The sequence below is a fragment of the Trichogramma pretiosum genome, unplaced genomic scaffold, assembly GCF_000599845.2.
Source record: "Trichogramma pretiosum strain Unisexual culture from Peru unplaced genomic scaffold, Tpre_2.0 scaffold48, whole genome shotgun sequence".
Taxonomy (NCBI): domain Eukaryota; kingdom Metazoa; phylum Arthropoda; class Insecta; order Hymenoptera; family Trichogrammatidae; genus Trichogramma; species Trichogramma pretiosum.
In genome coordinates this window covers 1316339-1335148 of record NW_019641228.1, presented here as the reverse complement: position 1 = coordinate 1335148, position 18810 = coordinate 1316339, and the positions used below count along the sequence as shown (strand labels likewise).

General features: G+C 40.0%; 1 protein-coding gene across 1 annotated transcript; it reads right to left on the bottom strand.

Annotated features, from left to right (window-relative positions):
• Nucleotides 1-581: 581 nt before the first annotated feature.
• Nucleotides 582-1535, bottom strand: LOC111693534. Its single transcript, XM_023458328.1, has one exon. The coding sequence runs from the start codon at nt 1533-1535 to the stop codon at nt 582-584; it is 954 nt and encodes a 317-aa protein (XP_023314096.1).
• Between the last annotated feature and the right edge of the window lie 17275 nt (nt 1536-18810).

The window sequence follows — 18810 nt, the reverse complement described above, 5'->3', positions numbered from 1 at the left end:
CATTTTCGCGTAATTCTTTACAAGCGCCTCGTAGGTTCGTGCCGTTATCGCTGTATACGACAAGTGGTCTACCGCGACGCGGCACGAAACGTTGCAACGCCATTTTGGCCGAGCTCGTATCTAATGAGTGAGCAAGTTCAACATGTACTGCTCTTACTGTCAAACATGTGAACAGGACCCCCCATCGTTTTTCGTGCCTACATCCGACCTTGACGAGAAGCGGTCCAAAATAATCTACCCCGCAATGGCTAAACGGTCTTTGTCCATAAGCCAGCCTTCCTTTCGGTATGTTCGCCATCATAGGGCTGGGTGGCTTCGCTCGTAACGAGCGGCAAACTAAACACGTACTTGCTAAGGACCGCAAGGTTGCTCGGAGCCCCAATATAAAATACTGTTGACGAAGCTCGTTGATGACAGTGTTCGGATTCGCGTGATAATATCGACGGGGATAATCGGCGACCAACATTTTCGTGGCTGTATGTTTACCGTCTAGTATAATCGGTTCATTGCAGTATCCCGCTTCTGCTACATTCGCAGCGCGTCCGCACGCTCTCATAATGCCCTCAGAGTCGATATACGGTCTAAATCCCGCCAGACGGCTTCCACCCCAATGCTCGTCTAACCGTTGTGAGTGGTAATTCCTCCAAATTTGCATGGAACACGAGGGCTGGGCGTTTCTCAATACGGTCTGCCTCGTCCTTGGCGTTCGCGCTCAATGCCTTCTCGACCGGCCACGATTGTTCCGATTGGTATAATAATGCCGGTACCGTGGCCCATTGGGCCAGTGACTCCTCGTTACTCCACGTCCACCGTGTGATTTTATCAGCCGGATTGGCCCTGGACGGCAACCATCTCCACTCGTTTGCTCGCGTTAAATCCCCTATTTCGCCCAATCTATGTGCGACGTACGTCTGTTTTGTGCAAGGCTCGTTTCTGATCCAGTGCAATACCGTCGTGGAGTCGGACCACAGTACTTTACGGCTGAAGTCAAAGTCTAATTCTTTTATTAACGTATCGCGCAGTCTCGCGCCGAGCAATGCCGCTTGCAACTCCAAACGCGGAATGGTCAAAGGTTTGAGGGGTGCCACGCGGGCTCTCGACATGATGAGTGATATCCCGACCACTGTGTCTTTATCTATAAAGCGTGCGTACGCCATGGCTGCGTACGCTTCCAGGCTCGCATCGCAAAATACATGTAATTCTACGTGAGTGTATGATCGCGTTCTAGGTTCGAGACAACGCGGTACGCGGTAATTCCGTGCGGCTTCAAGCGCTTTCAACCAATTTTTCCAGATGTCATGTTCCTCGTCCCGGAGTTTTTCATCCCATTTCACACCACTGCGCCACACGGCTTGCATCACAATCCGCGAACTCAGCGTGACTGGCGTGAGCAATCCCAGTGGGTCATATACGGACATTATAACGCTCAAAAATTGACGCTTAGTTGGTTTTTTTTTCCCACTGAGAATCGCTTCCGACACGCCCTTCACGCTGACCTGGAATCCGAGTTCGTCCGTGTCCAAGTTCCACGCCATGCCCAACACGCGCTCTCCCCCTCGGTCGCCGAGTCGCAGCTGCTTCTGGACATCGACATTACCTGCCTGATCGATGGATTTCGCGACTTCCACATCGTTGCTCGCCCACGCATGCATAAAAAAGTTTGCGCGTTCATTTATTTTTATCACCTCCCGAGTGCGCGCGATTGCTTGTTCTTTCGATCGAAAACTGACGATATAGTCGTCCATGTAAGTGTTACGGATTACACTTTTAACGGCCGTTGGCATTCGTCCCTCGAATTCCTTCGCGTTGCGATCTCGCACGTATATCGCCCTACACGGAGACGATTTCATACCGAAAATCAGGGTGGTCATTTCGTAAATGTCTGGTGTTTTCTGTCGGTCACTTCCCCGGTACAGGAAGCGCTGGGCCCCACGATCTTCCTCTCTCACTTTTACTCTCAAAAACATGTCTTAATGTCGCCCTTTACCGCGATCGCGTGTTTCCTAAAGCTGAGTAAGACTCCAGGCAGTGACTGGAGCAAGTCCGGGCCTGCGACCAACTGATCATTTATGCTTTGGCCACCCGACTTGGCCGCTGCATCGAACACGACTCGAACTTTTCCGGGTTTGTTGACGTTGCGGACACCGAAGTGTGGCAGGTACCATACGCGACGAACATTTTCATTACCCTTTATCTTCCGCGCGTATCCGTTTTCTACCAATCGGTTTATCTCAGCGTGATAAAGCTTAGCATAATCATGATCTTTATCGATTCGTCACTCTAAAAGTTCTAGCCGTTTACGTGCGACATCGTAACCATTTTCACGTGGGGGTGTATCTTTCGACCAGAGTAAGCCGGTTTCCCAAGAACTGCCTATGCGCCTCGAAGTCTCGTCCAGAATTGACCAAGCATTAGAAATTTTTTTGTCGATTCGTGACCCAGTTTCTGCCCCAAAATTATCGATCTGAAAATAGTTTTTGACCATCTCATCAAGTCGCGCTTCATCACGGTCGCTGTCTGTTTTTAGTTCTTTGCCACTCGCGCACAGAGCCAGCGTCGTTTCGTTCTTAGATTTGTCGGTTTCTCGCCCACTTATAGGCCCGAATAATACCCATCCGAGTGGGGTATCAGCCGCGCCCAAATCGCGTATTCGCAACTTGCGCACTTCGCGGTGTGCGATCATCTCCCAGCTGTCGAGTCCCAACAACAGCTTCGGCTCTGCGTTACAGTAAGGGTCGACTGATATTCCGTCTGCTCGATAAATTGTGTCCGTTAATTCTTTAGGTAAGCTTTGTGACGACAATGGTAATTTGCGCACCGAAATCGCGCCTTTCACGACAAATTCTCGTCCTTTGCCTTGCACTTTGAAGGAAACCTTTTCTGAACTCATTTTGACACCACGTTCGTCGTTAATGCCTCTCAGCGAGAACATCAATTTGTTACCACGCGCACCTATTTGTTTTGCGAGATCGGCACGAATAACCGTATTCGTGGATCCGTCATCTAACAACGCGAAGCAATCTGCCGAACCTCTCGGACCTATCACACGGACAGCGATTACTTTTAGGTACGCGTGTCCCTCCTGCACCGCGACAACTGACTCGTCATCCTGAGCCTGCCTATTCTCGGTGCCCCTCGCCTTTTTGTTTTGACCGTTATTTGCACGCTCTTTATGGAGAGACACATGGTGCTTGTTGTTGCACAACTCGCACCCTGCCCCTTGACACTCATCGCGCATATGACCTACTTTTAGACATACGAAGCATGCTCGCAAGTTTTTTACAATTGACCATCGCCTATCTACGTTTACCGCTCTGAATTTGCGGCACTCCGGCAGCGAGTGATTTTTCATGAGGCAATACGCGCATTCTCGGGTCTCGCAGGCATTCGTCCTCGGATCTACCTCTGCCACGTATACCGAAGAGGCTCGAGTTTCTCGTCTCGTTCCCTTCCGCGGTACGACTTCCCTCATACTCGTCGCTGGCACGATGTCACAAACTCCGGTCGCCATTGAGAGCTCATTTTGTCTTTGGACGAAGGCGGTGATTTGTTCGATCACCGTCTTCTCCGAGTCAGCCATCGCAACGTACGTGTTAAATAACAAACACCATGCCGAGGGCAACTTTCCAGCGACGGTTTGGACTAATTCTGTATTGTGTAAGGTGCCCGTGAGCTCAAGCGCGCGCAACGCCGAGACAGAGCTGCTTAATTTTGCTACGAACTTAGTCAATTCAATTTTTCCCGATTCCAAGCTAGGTAGTGATTTTATTTTGCTCGCGATCTGCTTTTCAAGTACTCGTTTATTTCCATATTGAGTCTCAAGGTGTCGAGTTGTGGATCATCGGTTGTAGCTAACAGGGTCAAGTTATTTTCACGTGCTTCACCGTCTATCGCGTCATATAGATGGCGCACGTTTTCTCGATCTGAGTAACCCCCCAGCGAGGCCGCGGTGGCTGTGGGGCTTGAGCTCTTGCTTCTCAACCGAGAAGTCGGGGGTTCAAATCCCGGCGGTGGGCTGGTTTTTTCCCGAGGATTTTTTCTGCGGGGTTTGCACCGTTGGGTGTATATCGTGGAAATTTTCCTTGGAAAAAAGCCGGTGCACTTCAACTGCGGTCTCTGGTGTTGGGGGTCACACCATTATCAAAGCGTAACCTCAGTGGTATGGGAGGCGCAACCATATCGACTACAGGTACACGCTAATACACTAACACACACACTTACATATACACGCAAGACCCACCGTTAGGTAGAACGGTGAGGTTGGCCAATTAGCCTAGTAGCAGAAAGGGCCGTAATCAACTAAAAAAAAAAAAAATAACCCCCCAGCTCCGACGACGTCTCGTACGCGCGGCGGAATCGGATCCATTCTATCGGATTACCGGCAAACTTGGGTAGATTTCGACTCGCTTCTACTCGATTGTCAATCTGAGCGGACTGGTTATTACGCGATATGTCGGTGACGGTGTTCAACGCAAATTCGATGGCCAGACTGATACGCTTAGCCGAATCGACAGCTCGACCCGCCGAATCGGCGCCAGCATACCCGGAGGCTCGTTCAATTAAACTAGATCGATTGCCTGTTCCTACCGCTCCGTAGTCCTCGCTCACAGAAGAACTTGATGATTTATCGTCTTGAATGCGATCTTGTGCAGGAGTCACAGGTGACGTGTGAGTGTTGACTGCTTCCCGAATCTGCGGCGGGCGGCTGCTACCGGCGTTTTCTACGGCCTCAGGACGTCTGCGCGTTCTCTTGGTAGGTGGTTCATGAACTTCGACTTCCGTGATCACATATTCTTGTGTGTAGAGTCTTTTGCTCCGTCGCAGATGACGTCCTCTCGAAGCCATTGTCCTCACGATCACGCCACACAATCAAAGTCACAAGCAACACACACGGAGTTGTACAAAATCCAAAGTCACCGCACAACTGCACGCGACACACACGGCGCTGCACACCGAATGAGAGTTCCTACACAGTTGCAGGTGGCACACACGGAGCCACCCACGAGTCTGCAGTCACCACACACGGCGCTGCACACCAAACCGGCGTTCACACACAGACACGGACGACACACACGGCGCCACACACAGTTTCAAACTTGCCACACAATTGCACGCGACACACACAGCACTGCGCGCCGAACAGAAATTCCAACACAGTCACAGGCAGCACACATGGAGCCACACAAAGTTTTGGAGTCGACACACACGGCACCGCACACCAAACTGGCGTTTACACACAGCCAACAGATAACGTACACGACGCCACACAAAGTTTTGCAGTCGCCATACAATTGCGGGCCACACACACGGCTCTGTGCGCAAAGTTGAAGTTAACACAAGTCACGGTGACACGCACACAGAGTCACACAAAAGTTTGGAGTCGTCACACACGGCGCTGCATACCAGACCGGCGCTCACCCGCGGACGAAGGCAACACACACGGCGTCACACACAGTTTCGGAGTCGTCACACATTTTCACGCGACACACACAGCGCCGCACGCCGAACGAGAGTTAACACACAGTTACGGTGACACACACAAAGACACACACAAATTTGGAGTCGCCGCGCACGGCGCTGCACACCAGACTGGCGTTCACACGCGGACGCAGGCGCACACACGGCGTCAAACACAGTTTCGGAGTCGTCCCACAATTGCTCGCGACACACACAGCGCTGTACACTAAACAAGAATTAACACACAGTCACGGTGACACACACAGAGTCATACACAAATTTGGAGTCACCACACAATCCACCTCGTTGTCTCCGGTCAGATGAGTTCCCGGGGTCTCGGCACCAAAATGTTATGGATAGGATAGGGTGTGTAGAAATGATGACTCCAGAATTTCTTTGGAGAGGAGCAACTTTTATTTTTGATCACAACTTTTTTTTATGTCGAGATGTTGCTCCGATCGCTGCTCAACTGATACTAGCCGCTCGCTGATCTGCGTCGGCCTCATATAGCCACGTTTTCTGCGCATCTGCGCAAAAGATCTGCGAAGACGAACGCGCAAGATTTTAAAATCTAAACTTGATCTCGATTTCAAAGTAAACTCAATTTAAATAAATAAATATAATAAATAAATAAAATATAATGAAATATAATATGATTTAAAATAAAGATGAAATTAATTTACCATTCTTTAATCTTACTCTGTGCTCCGCCTTGCGGTAAGGCTGGTCCGCCATGCAAGGCCACGCTCAGATTTTCCTAGCATGCAAAGGTAAATGACCTTGATCAGCTAGAGGCCCTTAGTTGGCCCTGATCGCGGTCTTCTGGCGAGAAGTCGTGGCTTAGTTTAACACTTTTCAGCCACCGAAAGGCACGTGCTTTCTGAAATCGGGCTCACAAAATAAATACTGCCTTTCTTGCAATTTTCAAATGAACTTTTATTTCAATTTAAACAAGTATGCACGCGAGGGAGCAACAACTCAACTCTGTCGTTTACACTAAATTTCCCTTGAACTTTCAAGGGCAGTTAGTCAAGACAACGGCATTATATGAGATCATTGCCACTTTTTCAGCGAAAAGATAGGTGATGTTCATCAATATCGGCGATACTTGTAAGAATTCGTATTTATGCCAAACTCTGTCTCTACATTTTACCTAACTTTGTACGCAGGCAGACCATGACAGTGTATCTGAGTTTTGAAAAGTACAGTTACTGACGTTTGAGCGGCTATATGACCTCATAGATCGATGATACTTGCGAGTTTTTGAGTATTTCAATGTCAAGTGCTTAATGTCTCTAAAACTTTCACGGACAGGTCGTCCAGACAACAGCATTTCATGAGATCATTGCCACTATTCCGGCGAAAAGTAAGGTGATGTTTATCAATATCGGCGATACTTGTGAGAATTCGTATTTCCACCAAACTTCGTATCTACATTTAACCTAACCTTGTACGCAGGCAGACCATATCGAAGAATTTAAGTGTCGATTACTACACTTACCGACGTTTCAGTGGCTATATGACCTGATAGGTCGATAATACTTGCAAGTTTTTTAGTATTTCAAGGTCAAGTGTTTATTTTATCTGAAACTTTCACGGGCAGTTAGTCAAGACAACGGCATTATATGAGATCATTGCCACTTTTTCGGCGAAAAGTTAGGTGATGTTTATCAATATCGGCGATCCTTGTAAGAATTCTAATTCATGAAAAACTCCGTCTCTACATTTTACCTAACTTTGTACGCAGGCAGACCATGACAGTGTATCTCAGTTTTGAAAAGTACACTAACTGACGTTTGAGCAGCTATATGACCTGATAGGTCGATAATACTTGCAAGTTTTCGAGTATCTCAAGGTCAAGTGCTTAATGTCTCTGAAACTTTCACGGACAGTTCGTCAAGACAACGGCAATATATGAGATCATTGCCACTTTTTCGGCGAAAAGATAGGTGATGTTCATCAATATCGACGATACTTGTAAGAATTTGTATTTATGCCAAACTCTGTCTCTACATTTTACCTAACCTTGTACGCAGGCAGACCATGACAGTGTATCTGAGTGTCGAAAAGTACACTAACTGACGTTTGAGCGGCTATATGACCTGATAGGTCGATAATACTTGCAAGTTTTTGAGTATCTCAAGGTCAAGTGCTTAATTGTCCTGTAACTTTCCCGGGCAGTTTGTCAAGACAACGGCAAATCATGAGATCATTGCCACTTTTCCAGCGAAAAGTTAGGTGATGTTTATCAATATCGGCGATACTTGTAAGAATTCGTATTCATGAAAAACTCCGTCTCTACATTTTACCTAACCTTTTACGCAGGCAGACCATGACAGTGTATCTGAGTGTCGAAAAGTATACTAACTGACGTTATAGCGGCTCTATAACCTGATAGGACCCCCTTGGCGTGGGGTCATGTCATGTAATGACATGTCATGGTCTGCCGGCAGACATAGTAATCTTAAAGTTAAAGACGAAGTACGGCAGGAATACGAATTCTCTCTAGTATCGCCGATATTGATGAACATCACCTAACTTTTCGCCGGAAAAGTGGCAATGATCTCATTAAATGCCGTTGTATTGACGAACTGTCCGTGAAAGTTTCAGAGACATTAAGCACTTGACATTGAAATACTCAAAAACTTGCAAGTATCATCGATCTATCAGGTCATATAGCCACTCAAACGTAAGTTAGTGTAATTTTCGACACTCAGATAGTCTGACATGGTCTGCCTGCGTACAAGGTTAGGTAAAATGTAGAGACGAAGTTTGGTGGAAATACGAATTCTCACAAGTATCGCCGATATTGATGAACATCACCTAACTTTTCGCCGGAAAAGTGGCAATGATCTCATGAAATGCCGTTCTCTTGACGAACCGTCCGTGAAAGTTTCAAAGACATTAAGCACTTGACATTGAAATACACAAAAACTTGCAAGTATTATCGACCTATCAGGTCATATAGCCACTCAAACGTAAGTTAGTGTAATTTTCGACACTCAGATAGTCTGACATGGTCTGCCTGCGTACAAGGTTAGGTAAAATGTAGAGACGAAGTTTGGTGGAAATACGAATTCTCACAAGTATCGCCGATATTGATGATCACCACCTAACTTTTCGCCGGAAAAGTGGCAATGATCTCATGAAATGCCGTTGTCTTGACGAACCGTCGTGAAAGTTTCAGAGACATTAAGCACTTGACATTGAAATACTCAAAAACTGTCAAGTATCATCGATCTATCAGGTCATAGAGCCGCTCAAACGTCAGTTAGTGTACTTTTCGACACTCAGATACACTGCAGTGGAAAAAGTAGTTCAGACTCACTGAGGGGAAAAAGTAGTTCAGATTACCAATGTCTCCTTGTAGAATCTACTAGCGCTGCCTTACTACAGGGAGACTGTAAATTTTACAAGTGGATGACAGTTGAGATTTTAGCGCCTCCGCAACGCAGTTGTACATGACAGTATCGAGAGTTTATCAGTTTGAGTCTTAATTAAGTGTATTCTATTTAGTCCAATTTTATCCTCTTTGTTGTGTGGGCAATTGAAATATGGACGACTTCGTGAAAAATTTTTTGATTGAGAACAACCTACATAACCTCCACGAGAAGTTTGAAAGTAAGTATAAAAAAAAAAATATTTGAGCCTTAAATAATATTTGTTCCAACATGATTTGCAAGAAAAATATATGGGCCAAGCCATAGTTAGTGTGATGGACAAAAATTTCTTTATATTAATCTGCTTATAGCCTTGCTTTTCTGAGGTTACTAAGAAAAAATTGCAAAACCATACTTTTCCATGCCCAACTTGTTGTAGTATTCAAATTTGTACTGTAAAATGATATTTACAACTTCAAAACCCATTTGAATGATATTTTCAGGCATTAATCATATAACTGTACAAAAATAAATTTGTTCGCCTCCTCAGGCCAACATTGTAATATGCTCATCGATACTTTAAAACACAACTTTGAAAAAAAATTTGTTGTTCGCATGCATCAAAGACACATAATGTGCTTTCAAATTGTATATTTTATGCATGCGAACAACAAATTTTTGTCAAAGTTGTGTTTTGAAGTATCGATGAGCATATTACAATGTTGGCATGAGGAGACGAACAAATTTATTTTCGTACAGTAACATGACTAATGCCTGAAAATATCATTTAAGTGGGTTTTGAAGTTGTAAATATGATTTTCAGGTACAAATTTGAATTCTGCAACAAGTTGTGCTTGGAAATATATGGTTTATCAATTTTTTCATAATCACCTCAGTAAAGCAAGGCTATGAGCAGATTAATATAAAGGCCATCACACTAACTATGGCTTAGCCAATATATTTTCCTTTTTTGTGACTGTTATGTCAAGTTTGAAATTTTTTTTAAAATATATAAATCTTCCCCAAATAATTTTGTCATAAATTGGAAAAAAAATGTTTTAACAATTAGTTCAATGTAGAATTTTTTATACAACTAAACTTTGGTCAAAATAAAATTATTTTACAGAAGCTGGAATTGATAAAAGCGTGTTATAAGAGCCCGATGAAGAAAAGTTAACTTGTTTATTCGAGAAACATGAATGTGGGTTTAGGAAAAGGTTCCAAGAAGCATATGATGCTTGGAAAATAGGCTCCCCAATACCGAGTAATTCGATTGACAAAGTTCATTCTACACTTTCTAATTCGCAATCTAACTCTAATGAAACTACTATTTCTCAAAATAATTTGCCACTCACTACTGAACCAAATTAAAGAAATATTTCCCAAACTTCTGATAGTGCTGGTTCATTACTTCCAGTTATATTGACAGGTTTTTCTCAAGAGTTTTTTTTTCGATTTGCGTATGTGTAAATTTTTAATTTCATAATTATTGCTCCAATCATATCGTATCACACACAAATGAAACAATACATTTTTTTAACTAGCACCAATCAAAAAAAGTGTTCGAGAACTTTTGAATTCTACTTTACCAGGCAAAATTATTTTAACGAGCTATGCGAAAAATATGAAGATTGAGACTAGTCTTTTGTCGGAGCTTTTAATTATGCATGAATTTTCGTATACTGAAAATTATTGGTAAATTATAAAGATCAAAAATGTATTATAAATTCATTTCACTATTTCTATATAATAAAGTTTTTTATTACAAAATATTACAGCATCGAAATGTCCACGTTAATTGATTTGTCAAAAGAAATCGGAGCTATATTTGCCTCAGAACAAAAATCAGCGCAGGACATTGAAATTTTATTTGCTCATGTGCAAGAAAATGGCAATACTTGTACTGGAGGAATATTATATGATAAATATTATAATAACTTGACATTGTTATTGATAAGTATCAGAAAATAGACATCTATGACCGAGCAATTCATTTTCCCGCTGCCAAAGAAAAGAATAATATTATTTCGACTGACTCTATTATATATAAGGTGTGGCGACCACAGGCTCTCATGTTTGTGTGTGTGTGTGTGTGTGTATGTGTGCGCGCGTCTCATCGACGTGTAGACGCGACATCGCGGCGACGGCTCGGGCTCAGCGGACATGCGTGTTCCGCCTGTGTGTATATGTGTGCAGTGATGTGTGCGCACGGCCTGCCTAGGCCTTCACGCGGCAGCAGCCGTTGTGTGTCTTCCCCCACCGTGCTGGGAGAGGTCGGCGCAAATCACAATCCGCGTATCAGGGTAATCCGCGTAAAATGAGACCGCGTATAACGAGGGACTCCTGTACTATTAGGACATTGCCTCCTTTCAACAGGTACGCGTCAATTAAAGAGATTCTTTTGAACAAATTTTCGGAAAATGAGGAAGAACGCCTCAATCGTTTTGCGGCTCTTTCTTCAATGGGTTCGCTTTCTCCTGCTAAGTTTTTCATCGTGTTGTTGGCTGCAGGTGGTGATACTTTTCTGCGTGAGTCTATTCTTAAAGTATGGAAGCAAAGACTTCCTATTGACATTCGTGTGCCGCTTGGCACACCTGCTGTCCTCGCCAACGAATTATCGTTGCTCAGACGAGCAGAGGAAGTTTTCACCATATTAAAAAGTTCAAATAGAATCGCTGTTGACGCAGTCAATGCCGTCGGTGTTGCTGACGACAAAACCGAAGTTCTTTTAAAGCACATTCAAAGACTCGTGTCAAAGTTAGACTCTCAGAGTTATTCTCAATCGCATAAGTCACGAGATCGTAAATCTTATGCAAATAAACGCAACAATCGAAAAAATGACCGTTCTCGCAGTTCGACGAGTAAGTCAGACGATGTTGTAATTTGTGAGGCGCATGCTAAGTATGGTGATAACACCTATGCTAGATCTTGCAAGCCCCCATGTAATTTTGACAATAATTAGTCATAAATAGACAAATGAGCATAGTTCTCCGCAATGGTCTGAAGTTTCTCGTTTGACCGAATCAATTTCGTCATCAGAGATTAGAAAGACGCTACACAAACTGCTGACCGTGGTATTTGTCATTATATTGACACGTAGTGCCCGCCTTTATCGTAAAGGGCGAGGCGATTATGTCCTGAAAAGTTGTCAGCAGCCTAAAATGAATTTCAGTTATCGAATGTTACAAGCTGAAAACTGCTGTTATTGTACCCTTCGATTTATTCGAACTTAACGTTGTGTGTTTCGGCCCTCGCAATTCGCTGTTTGCGCTTAGCGCCTAGAAGTCGATGTAACGTCGTCGGGAGGGGAGGTGTCTTTGCCTTCATCGGTGCTTAAACCGACTCGACAGGACGTAAGTAAGAAAGTTTCTGACGATATGCCTCTTGTGTTGTTTCCGCCTCCAACAGTTGCATCTGCAATGTTTAAGTCTGTACGACGTGTTAAGTTCGTACCGAATATTTTGAAACGAAAAAAGTTTGAATAGATTTGATTTCGACATATTTTTCCGTGTGTTCGAGGGGAAATTTCGAACTCTTTTTCATGTTTTATCGGGAGAAGATGCCAGTGCCCTTGCTATGTGTTTCAATGTCGTTGAGAGCTAGGATAAGCGGCGCGCCCGATGATAATATGTGTTTTTGTTAGAAAAAGTTAATCTGTGAACGATCATTGTTAAAAACGATGTATAAATTTTATAAATAGACGTTTTGAGATTCGTTCGTCGAACTGCACAAGTGTAGATTCATTCTGCGTCAATGGTAAGATCTCTGTACACTCAGCGCGGGTGATGTGTTGTTTGCGTCGGCGTCGTCTTTCGGCGGTCGCGAGGTTTACCGGCGTTAGTTTTGAGCGCAACGCGTAGTTTTCTTCTCTCTAGTTTTAAGTGGTTTATACGAATTTATTGAGAGTGTGACTTGAGATTGGCGTCCGGAGGCTTTTTGTGGGCCTCGCGTCGGCCGGCGGTGTCCGCTGCGTCGGACGTGTGCTGCCTGAGTGTGATGGAGTGATTTTGAGACTAGTTATTAAGATACTGCGTTATTTTATGTACAAAATATAAATAATTCAAGGAACATTATTCTTGTTAAAAAAATGTTAAATTTTATTTTTCTTATTGTTATCATATTACAAAATTTTTGTAAAACATAGATACTTATTGCATATTGACTAATGTTCGCACTCGTTCTCGCTTTGCGCGGCTACAAAAACTTTAATTAACAGAGATGTATACAATTATTATTTGCAACACATAGATCACAAAAGAAAGCATAACAACTCTACCCACACATGTAATCGGTTATCAAAAGGTAACCAACCTTTTGGGGGGGAGTATCTGTGGCAACCACAGGCTCTCATGCTTGTGTGTGTGAGTGTATGTGTGCGTGCGTCTCATCGACGTGTAGACGTGACGTCGCGGCGACGGCTCGGGCTCGGCGGACATGCGTGTTCCGCCTGTGTGTGTATGTGTGCAGTGGTGTGTGCGCACGGCCTGCCTAGGCCTTCTCGCGGCAGCAACCGTTGTGTGTCTTCCCCCACCGTGCTGGTATCTGCTCCGCATGTGTGTGCCGGCGACGTGCTGGTCGCCGCTCAACAGAATAACTTTGACCGTTCCAGAGTCAACGTGCGAACGAGTGTAAAGCGATAGCGAGCCGCGAGAGATTTAATAAAGTGAACGTGATTAAACAAACTCTGCGAATGCGCATTAATTTAATATTGCACCCTTCTTACACTCCAACTTTTGAGTGACGCAATAAAGGGATATCAGTTTAATTGTGATATGGTTGTTCCTTTTCAAATAGAAAATGGTATTCTTAGATCGTTTGGCAGAATCGTAAAAATATTTAAAGAAAATGAGAATGTGTTTTTGATATTAAACCAATTAAATGTTATAGAATTTAATGAACATTGTTATGCTTACAAAGTTCAAAAGACTTTAACAAATGTCAAAATAGAAGTTAAAAGCATAATACAGTGTAAAACTTTTTATGTAAACATAAGCGAGCAAAATCAGTATGCTCATGTAATTTTACATCATTTACTCTAATATTAACCGCATTTAATTCTACTTTATTATAATCTTGTACTATAGGTAAAAATAAATTTCGTTTTTATTTTGCAATTTTTATTTTTATTTATTTTAAATACCTATAATTCAATGTCTTCAAACCTCCCAAAATAAAATAAAGCTATATACTTTTATCTCCCCTTTAATATCTAGTAAAATATATTATTTACAATATTAATATCATTAATCGATATAGATACCATAATTAACTTTAAATTATAATTTGTTATGCGATAATTTTTAGTTACGAAGCTTGCTAAAGGTTCATGATGCATCTACTAAATCTTCTTGTAAAATTTACAAATCATGGGTAGTAACCTCAACATATTTCGCTTACTAGGATTTGCTTGTAGATACTACAAGTGGACGTTGGTATTCTGAACAACTTTTTCCCCTCAGTGCATGACGACCTTTCGCCCAAAGGTCCAACTACAGTTTGTGGTCTGCGAGACAGAAAAGAGCCGATCCAAAGGCAGGCCTGGTCTAAAAAGCCATAAAACTTGAGCTTGTCGATCAGCAAATTGATATTGACAATGTCGAAAGCCCGTGAAATGTCAATAGCCACCATTAGGACAACGTCCTTCACATCGGTTGCCTCGCGTATGCCGTCCATCAGGTCAATCAGCGCAGTATGCTTGAGAGAGAGAGAGAGAGAGAGAGAGACAGATCGTTTGTTACCGATGTTGATGTGCTTTTGATATGTTATGGTACATTGCCGAATCCCAAAGCCAAACTTTCGACACCTAGGTCTTCCCTATACCCACACCACCTCAAGACCGTCTCTTTTCTATCAGTACTTACATTTCAACAATCCAAACTACCTTGAATATTTACGATTTTTTAATGCTTCCGAGCTTCAGATAAAATCATTAAAAATTCTAAAAATTGATTCAAGGTGATAGGATATGATAAATAATCTAAAAAATTGTCATATTTTTTATCTCATTGAAAAATAACCTCTAATACTTTCATTTTAGCTTCAATAATGCACCTTTTAAAGCAAAAAAAGATTTTTTCAACAAAAATAATTTTTTGAGAACAATACGGAGCCTTAAAAATATATGAAAATATTTTTCACTTTTTCTCATTCTAAACTAAAATAAGCAATTTTACTGCTAATTTTGGGCTTTTGCGAGAAAAAGTAGTATCATGATGAGTAGTATGATTATTTAGCAAAACCAGGTATTATAGCATGAGAGAAACCTGCACCCGTTGAGAAATATCATCTTTAATTTTTTCCATCAAAATACATACATCTTGATTTTTTTTTCAGATTTTTCGATAGAGAACGCTACCACCTAGAACTGGAAAACCATAATTTTAACAACAAAGGTCGTAAAAGCTCGGGCTTCGACTAACAAAATTATTCTAAATTTTTTTTATTTTTTTGATAAATTATAAGACTTTTTGTTCTTTGCATTCTTTCGTTTAAAGCCTTCCCTTTTGGTCTGGAGCTTTATATATGTCAAAAACTACTTAATTATTCCCTAATGCCATCAGAAAAGTCTTCAGAATTGTGTATAAATACTCTGGATTTAAAAATAAGACCTCCAAGAAAAAACTATTTTTTTTCTTGAATCTCCTTTTAGATCTTTATCGAATTCTGTACAAATACTTCAGAAATTTTTTAGCTGTTGAATCATCAATTTGGTCCAATATATGTATCCCATTTATTTGAAAATTATTTAGTAATCAAGAAAAATCGTCTTTTGAGGCTGATATAAAAACTATTATCGTAAAGCATAAGATCATATTTATTGTCCCAATATTATATAGTGCTATAAGTTTTAGAGGCATATAAAATCTTAGAAATATTTTAGACCATGTTTTTCAGCTATTGTTATCTGTAAGATAATTTTTAAGCTATAGGAAATAATTGGCAATGCACATAATAAAATTTTGTGAAAAGACCACGGTCAAAAGATCATTGTTAAATATTTGATATTGTTTTTCAAGTTCATGAAAAATTTGGATTATAATTAACCTTCACTGTGAAAGAAAAAAATTTGAGAAAAAAAGTATTTTCTTGAAGCAACATGATCTAAATGGTTGTAGAATGCATTGCATACTTGATGCGACTGGGATAATTATTTTAACGTTTTTCCGTAGTTAAATATTATTGTAATAAGTCACAAATATAAAAAAAATTACTCCATATACGTTTTCATCATGTTTTTTAATCAATATGTATGATTTAAAGAACGATAATTTTTAGGTGGATTTATTAGTCTTCCTTTCTAAATTTACTTTCATATAATCAACTCTATTGGTTAAAATTATATATTTTTAATTTGAATTTTTTTTTCTTCGTGAGAGAGGGTACAAAATCGAGAATATTATTTTAACTTAACTACATCCAAATCATTATGTTCAGAAAAATATAAGATGTATTATGAAGTTTGGTGCCAGAAAGACTAGACAAATTTCTCGGCGCCAACCACACTGTCGCCATTTGTATCTACATCTCAAACCATTTTAGAGTCTAGCATCAGAAAGGGTGCTATACTACTCCACTAAACTTTATATGAGTTCAATATTTTAATAAATAAATTTTTCTAGAATATTCATCCGACGAGTATCGACAGGTTTTTGACATAATGGCAATTGCTCTAATAATCATCTTACTTTGTTTAAAAAATTCTAATTTATTGGATTAACATACTCTTTGTTATTTTCCAAAAACTAAGAAAATTTATAGTCGCAATAAGAAAATTTATTTTTTAAATCGTAATTTTTTATTAAAATGTTATCCCTATAAAAATTTATTCGTTTTTTGATACATCGAAATTATGATTTTCATTTACTGTAAAATTACGTAAAAAAAATTTCAAAAATACCTCGTAAAATTATGAAATATTATTTATGTGCTTACGCTTGTTAACCCTGTAAAAATAGTAACTTCTTATAAGAAATTATATCTCATATCGAAGAATAAATCAACAGTGAGAATGTAGAGATACGTTTACGAAAAAAATTTTCTATTTTTTTGGACAAATCATTCAAGAAAAGTTTCTTTTTATCGATAAATGTCGTAAGCGTTATGAATATCTTGACATTTTTAAAACTTGGTGCGGTTTGTAAGACACGGTGAGAGCGCCAATGTAAACATGTTATCTTAGAGTACCTTATCAACCTATTTAGAATAACGACAAAAATTAAGAATCTAAATTCATAAAATATATACAAAGGCTTAATGAATAAGATGATAATTAAATTGTAAAATATAAAGGTTTCTTTTTGTTTGTACGTAAAAGATTCAATATTTACCAGTGATTATCTATCAAGAATCTGCGATAGTGACAAACCATTCTTAAAACGCTCTATTTTGAGTTTAATTTTTCCGGACCCCCATAATTTCTGACACTCGATTCTTTGTTTTTTCATGGAATATTTACTTTTTGTCGGCCACTATCTGATGCGTTTATTTTCTTGTTGCAAACATGACAATTTATCAAGGCATTGACAAATCGCCTTTTTATCAAGTTTTACGACAACAACAAAGTTAAAATTGTTTTCCGATCGCCCACAAAAATTGTTTGTCAAAACGAACGTTTCTATGCCACCAGAGTCAAAAACAAAAAGTGCTAGCTCGAAAATTCATCGATCACGGAGGGGACACTTTATTTTACTGTTACGATTTTCCTGTGCAACTATTGTTATAGCGAAGCTGAAATTAAGATTTGAATATTCTACAGGTAAAAATCGAGTACCTTAGTTCTGGAAGATAACCCTCACATAGTTAGAGAGGTGAAATGACTGTCTAGCACGTTTACGGACCCTATATTTAAAGTTTTATGTAAAATTTTACATAATTTAAGGACACATTTTTTACTTATATACAATTGTTTTTAAACTATTTAAGATGACGAGTGACGTAAAAAAAACTTTTTTTAGGCGCACCTAATAATGCACAATAATGCACCTTGTAACCTTCTCTACTTGGAGCACTTGAAATCAAATATAAAAAAAAATTAAACCGAGCTTTTGATCTGCATATAGAGGTCTGAAAGTTAATCGAGTCTGATCAAAGTCTGATCTAGATCGAGTTGACTTGATAAAGGTAAAAACATTCGAAATACATAAAGATTTAAACCAGAAAAAAATTTCAAGAAAACTGAAAAAATGTTTCTTAATACGATCAAAATTGATGGACATCGGTATTTAAAATAACAGAATTTCAATAAAATTTGTTATTATGACAATTATGTTGCAGAGTATATTTATAATCATAATTGATCGTCAATTGAGAATAAATTGCACAAAAACAACCATTCCTTCGATTAAAAAACTTGAAATTTATGTGAAAATTATTTAAATGTCATGAAAAACTTGATTGAAGTATACATTATACGATTCATGAAGCATGAAGTAGCCTATGGATCAGCTAAGGCCAGGCAATTTTTTTTAGCTCATTCTTGAGGTTATATTTGGAATGTCAAGCAGAGCTCGAATGGCATGATCTTACTCCATTGGGGCTTGTTTGATGCGTTTAAAGATAATTTTAAGGACTATTTTCAGATCCAAAGCTCAGGCGGCAAAATGAATTCATCGGGTATTCATAATGTATTCAGAAAATTTTTGTGAAAGTATTCAGAATGTATAAAGTATGTGCTCATAAAGTATACATTTTTGAACAGGTTGCTTATGAATACAGAATAATAACTTTATAAATACAAAGTTTGTACATTGTGCACATTATGAATATAACATGTTTACACTACCTCTACGGAAGTTGATCGACACACTAAGTCTTTAGAAACTCTTAAAAGCTCTTGCAAGCTCTTAAAAACTCTCAATAACTCTTTAAAAGTCTGAATAAGTCTTTCAAATTCTTATAAATGTTCGGATTTCGTACCATGATTTCAAGATTGAATAAAACTTTATAAGAGTTTCAATCGATATAAAATTTTTTT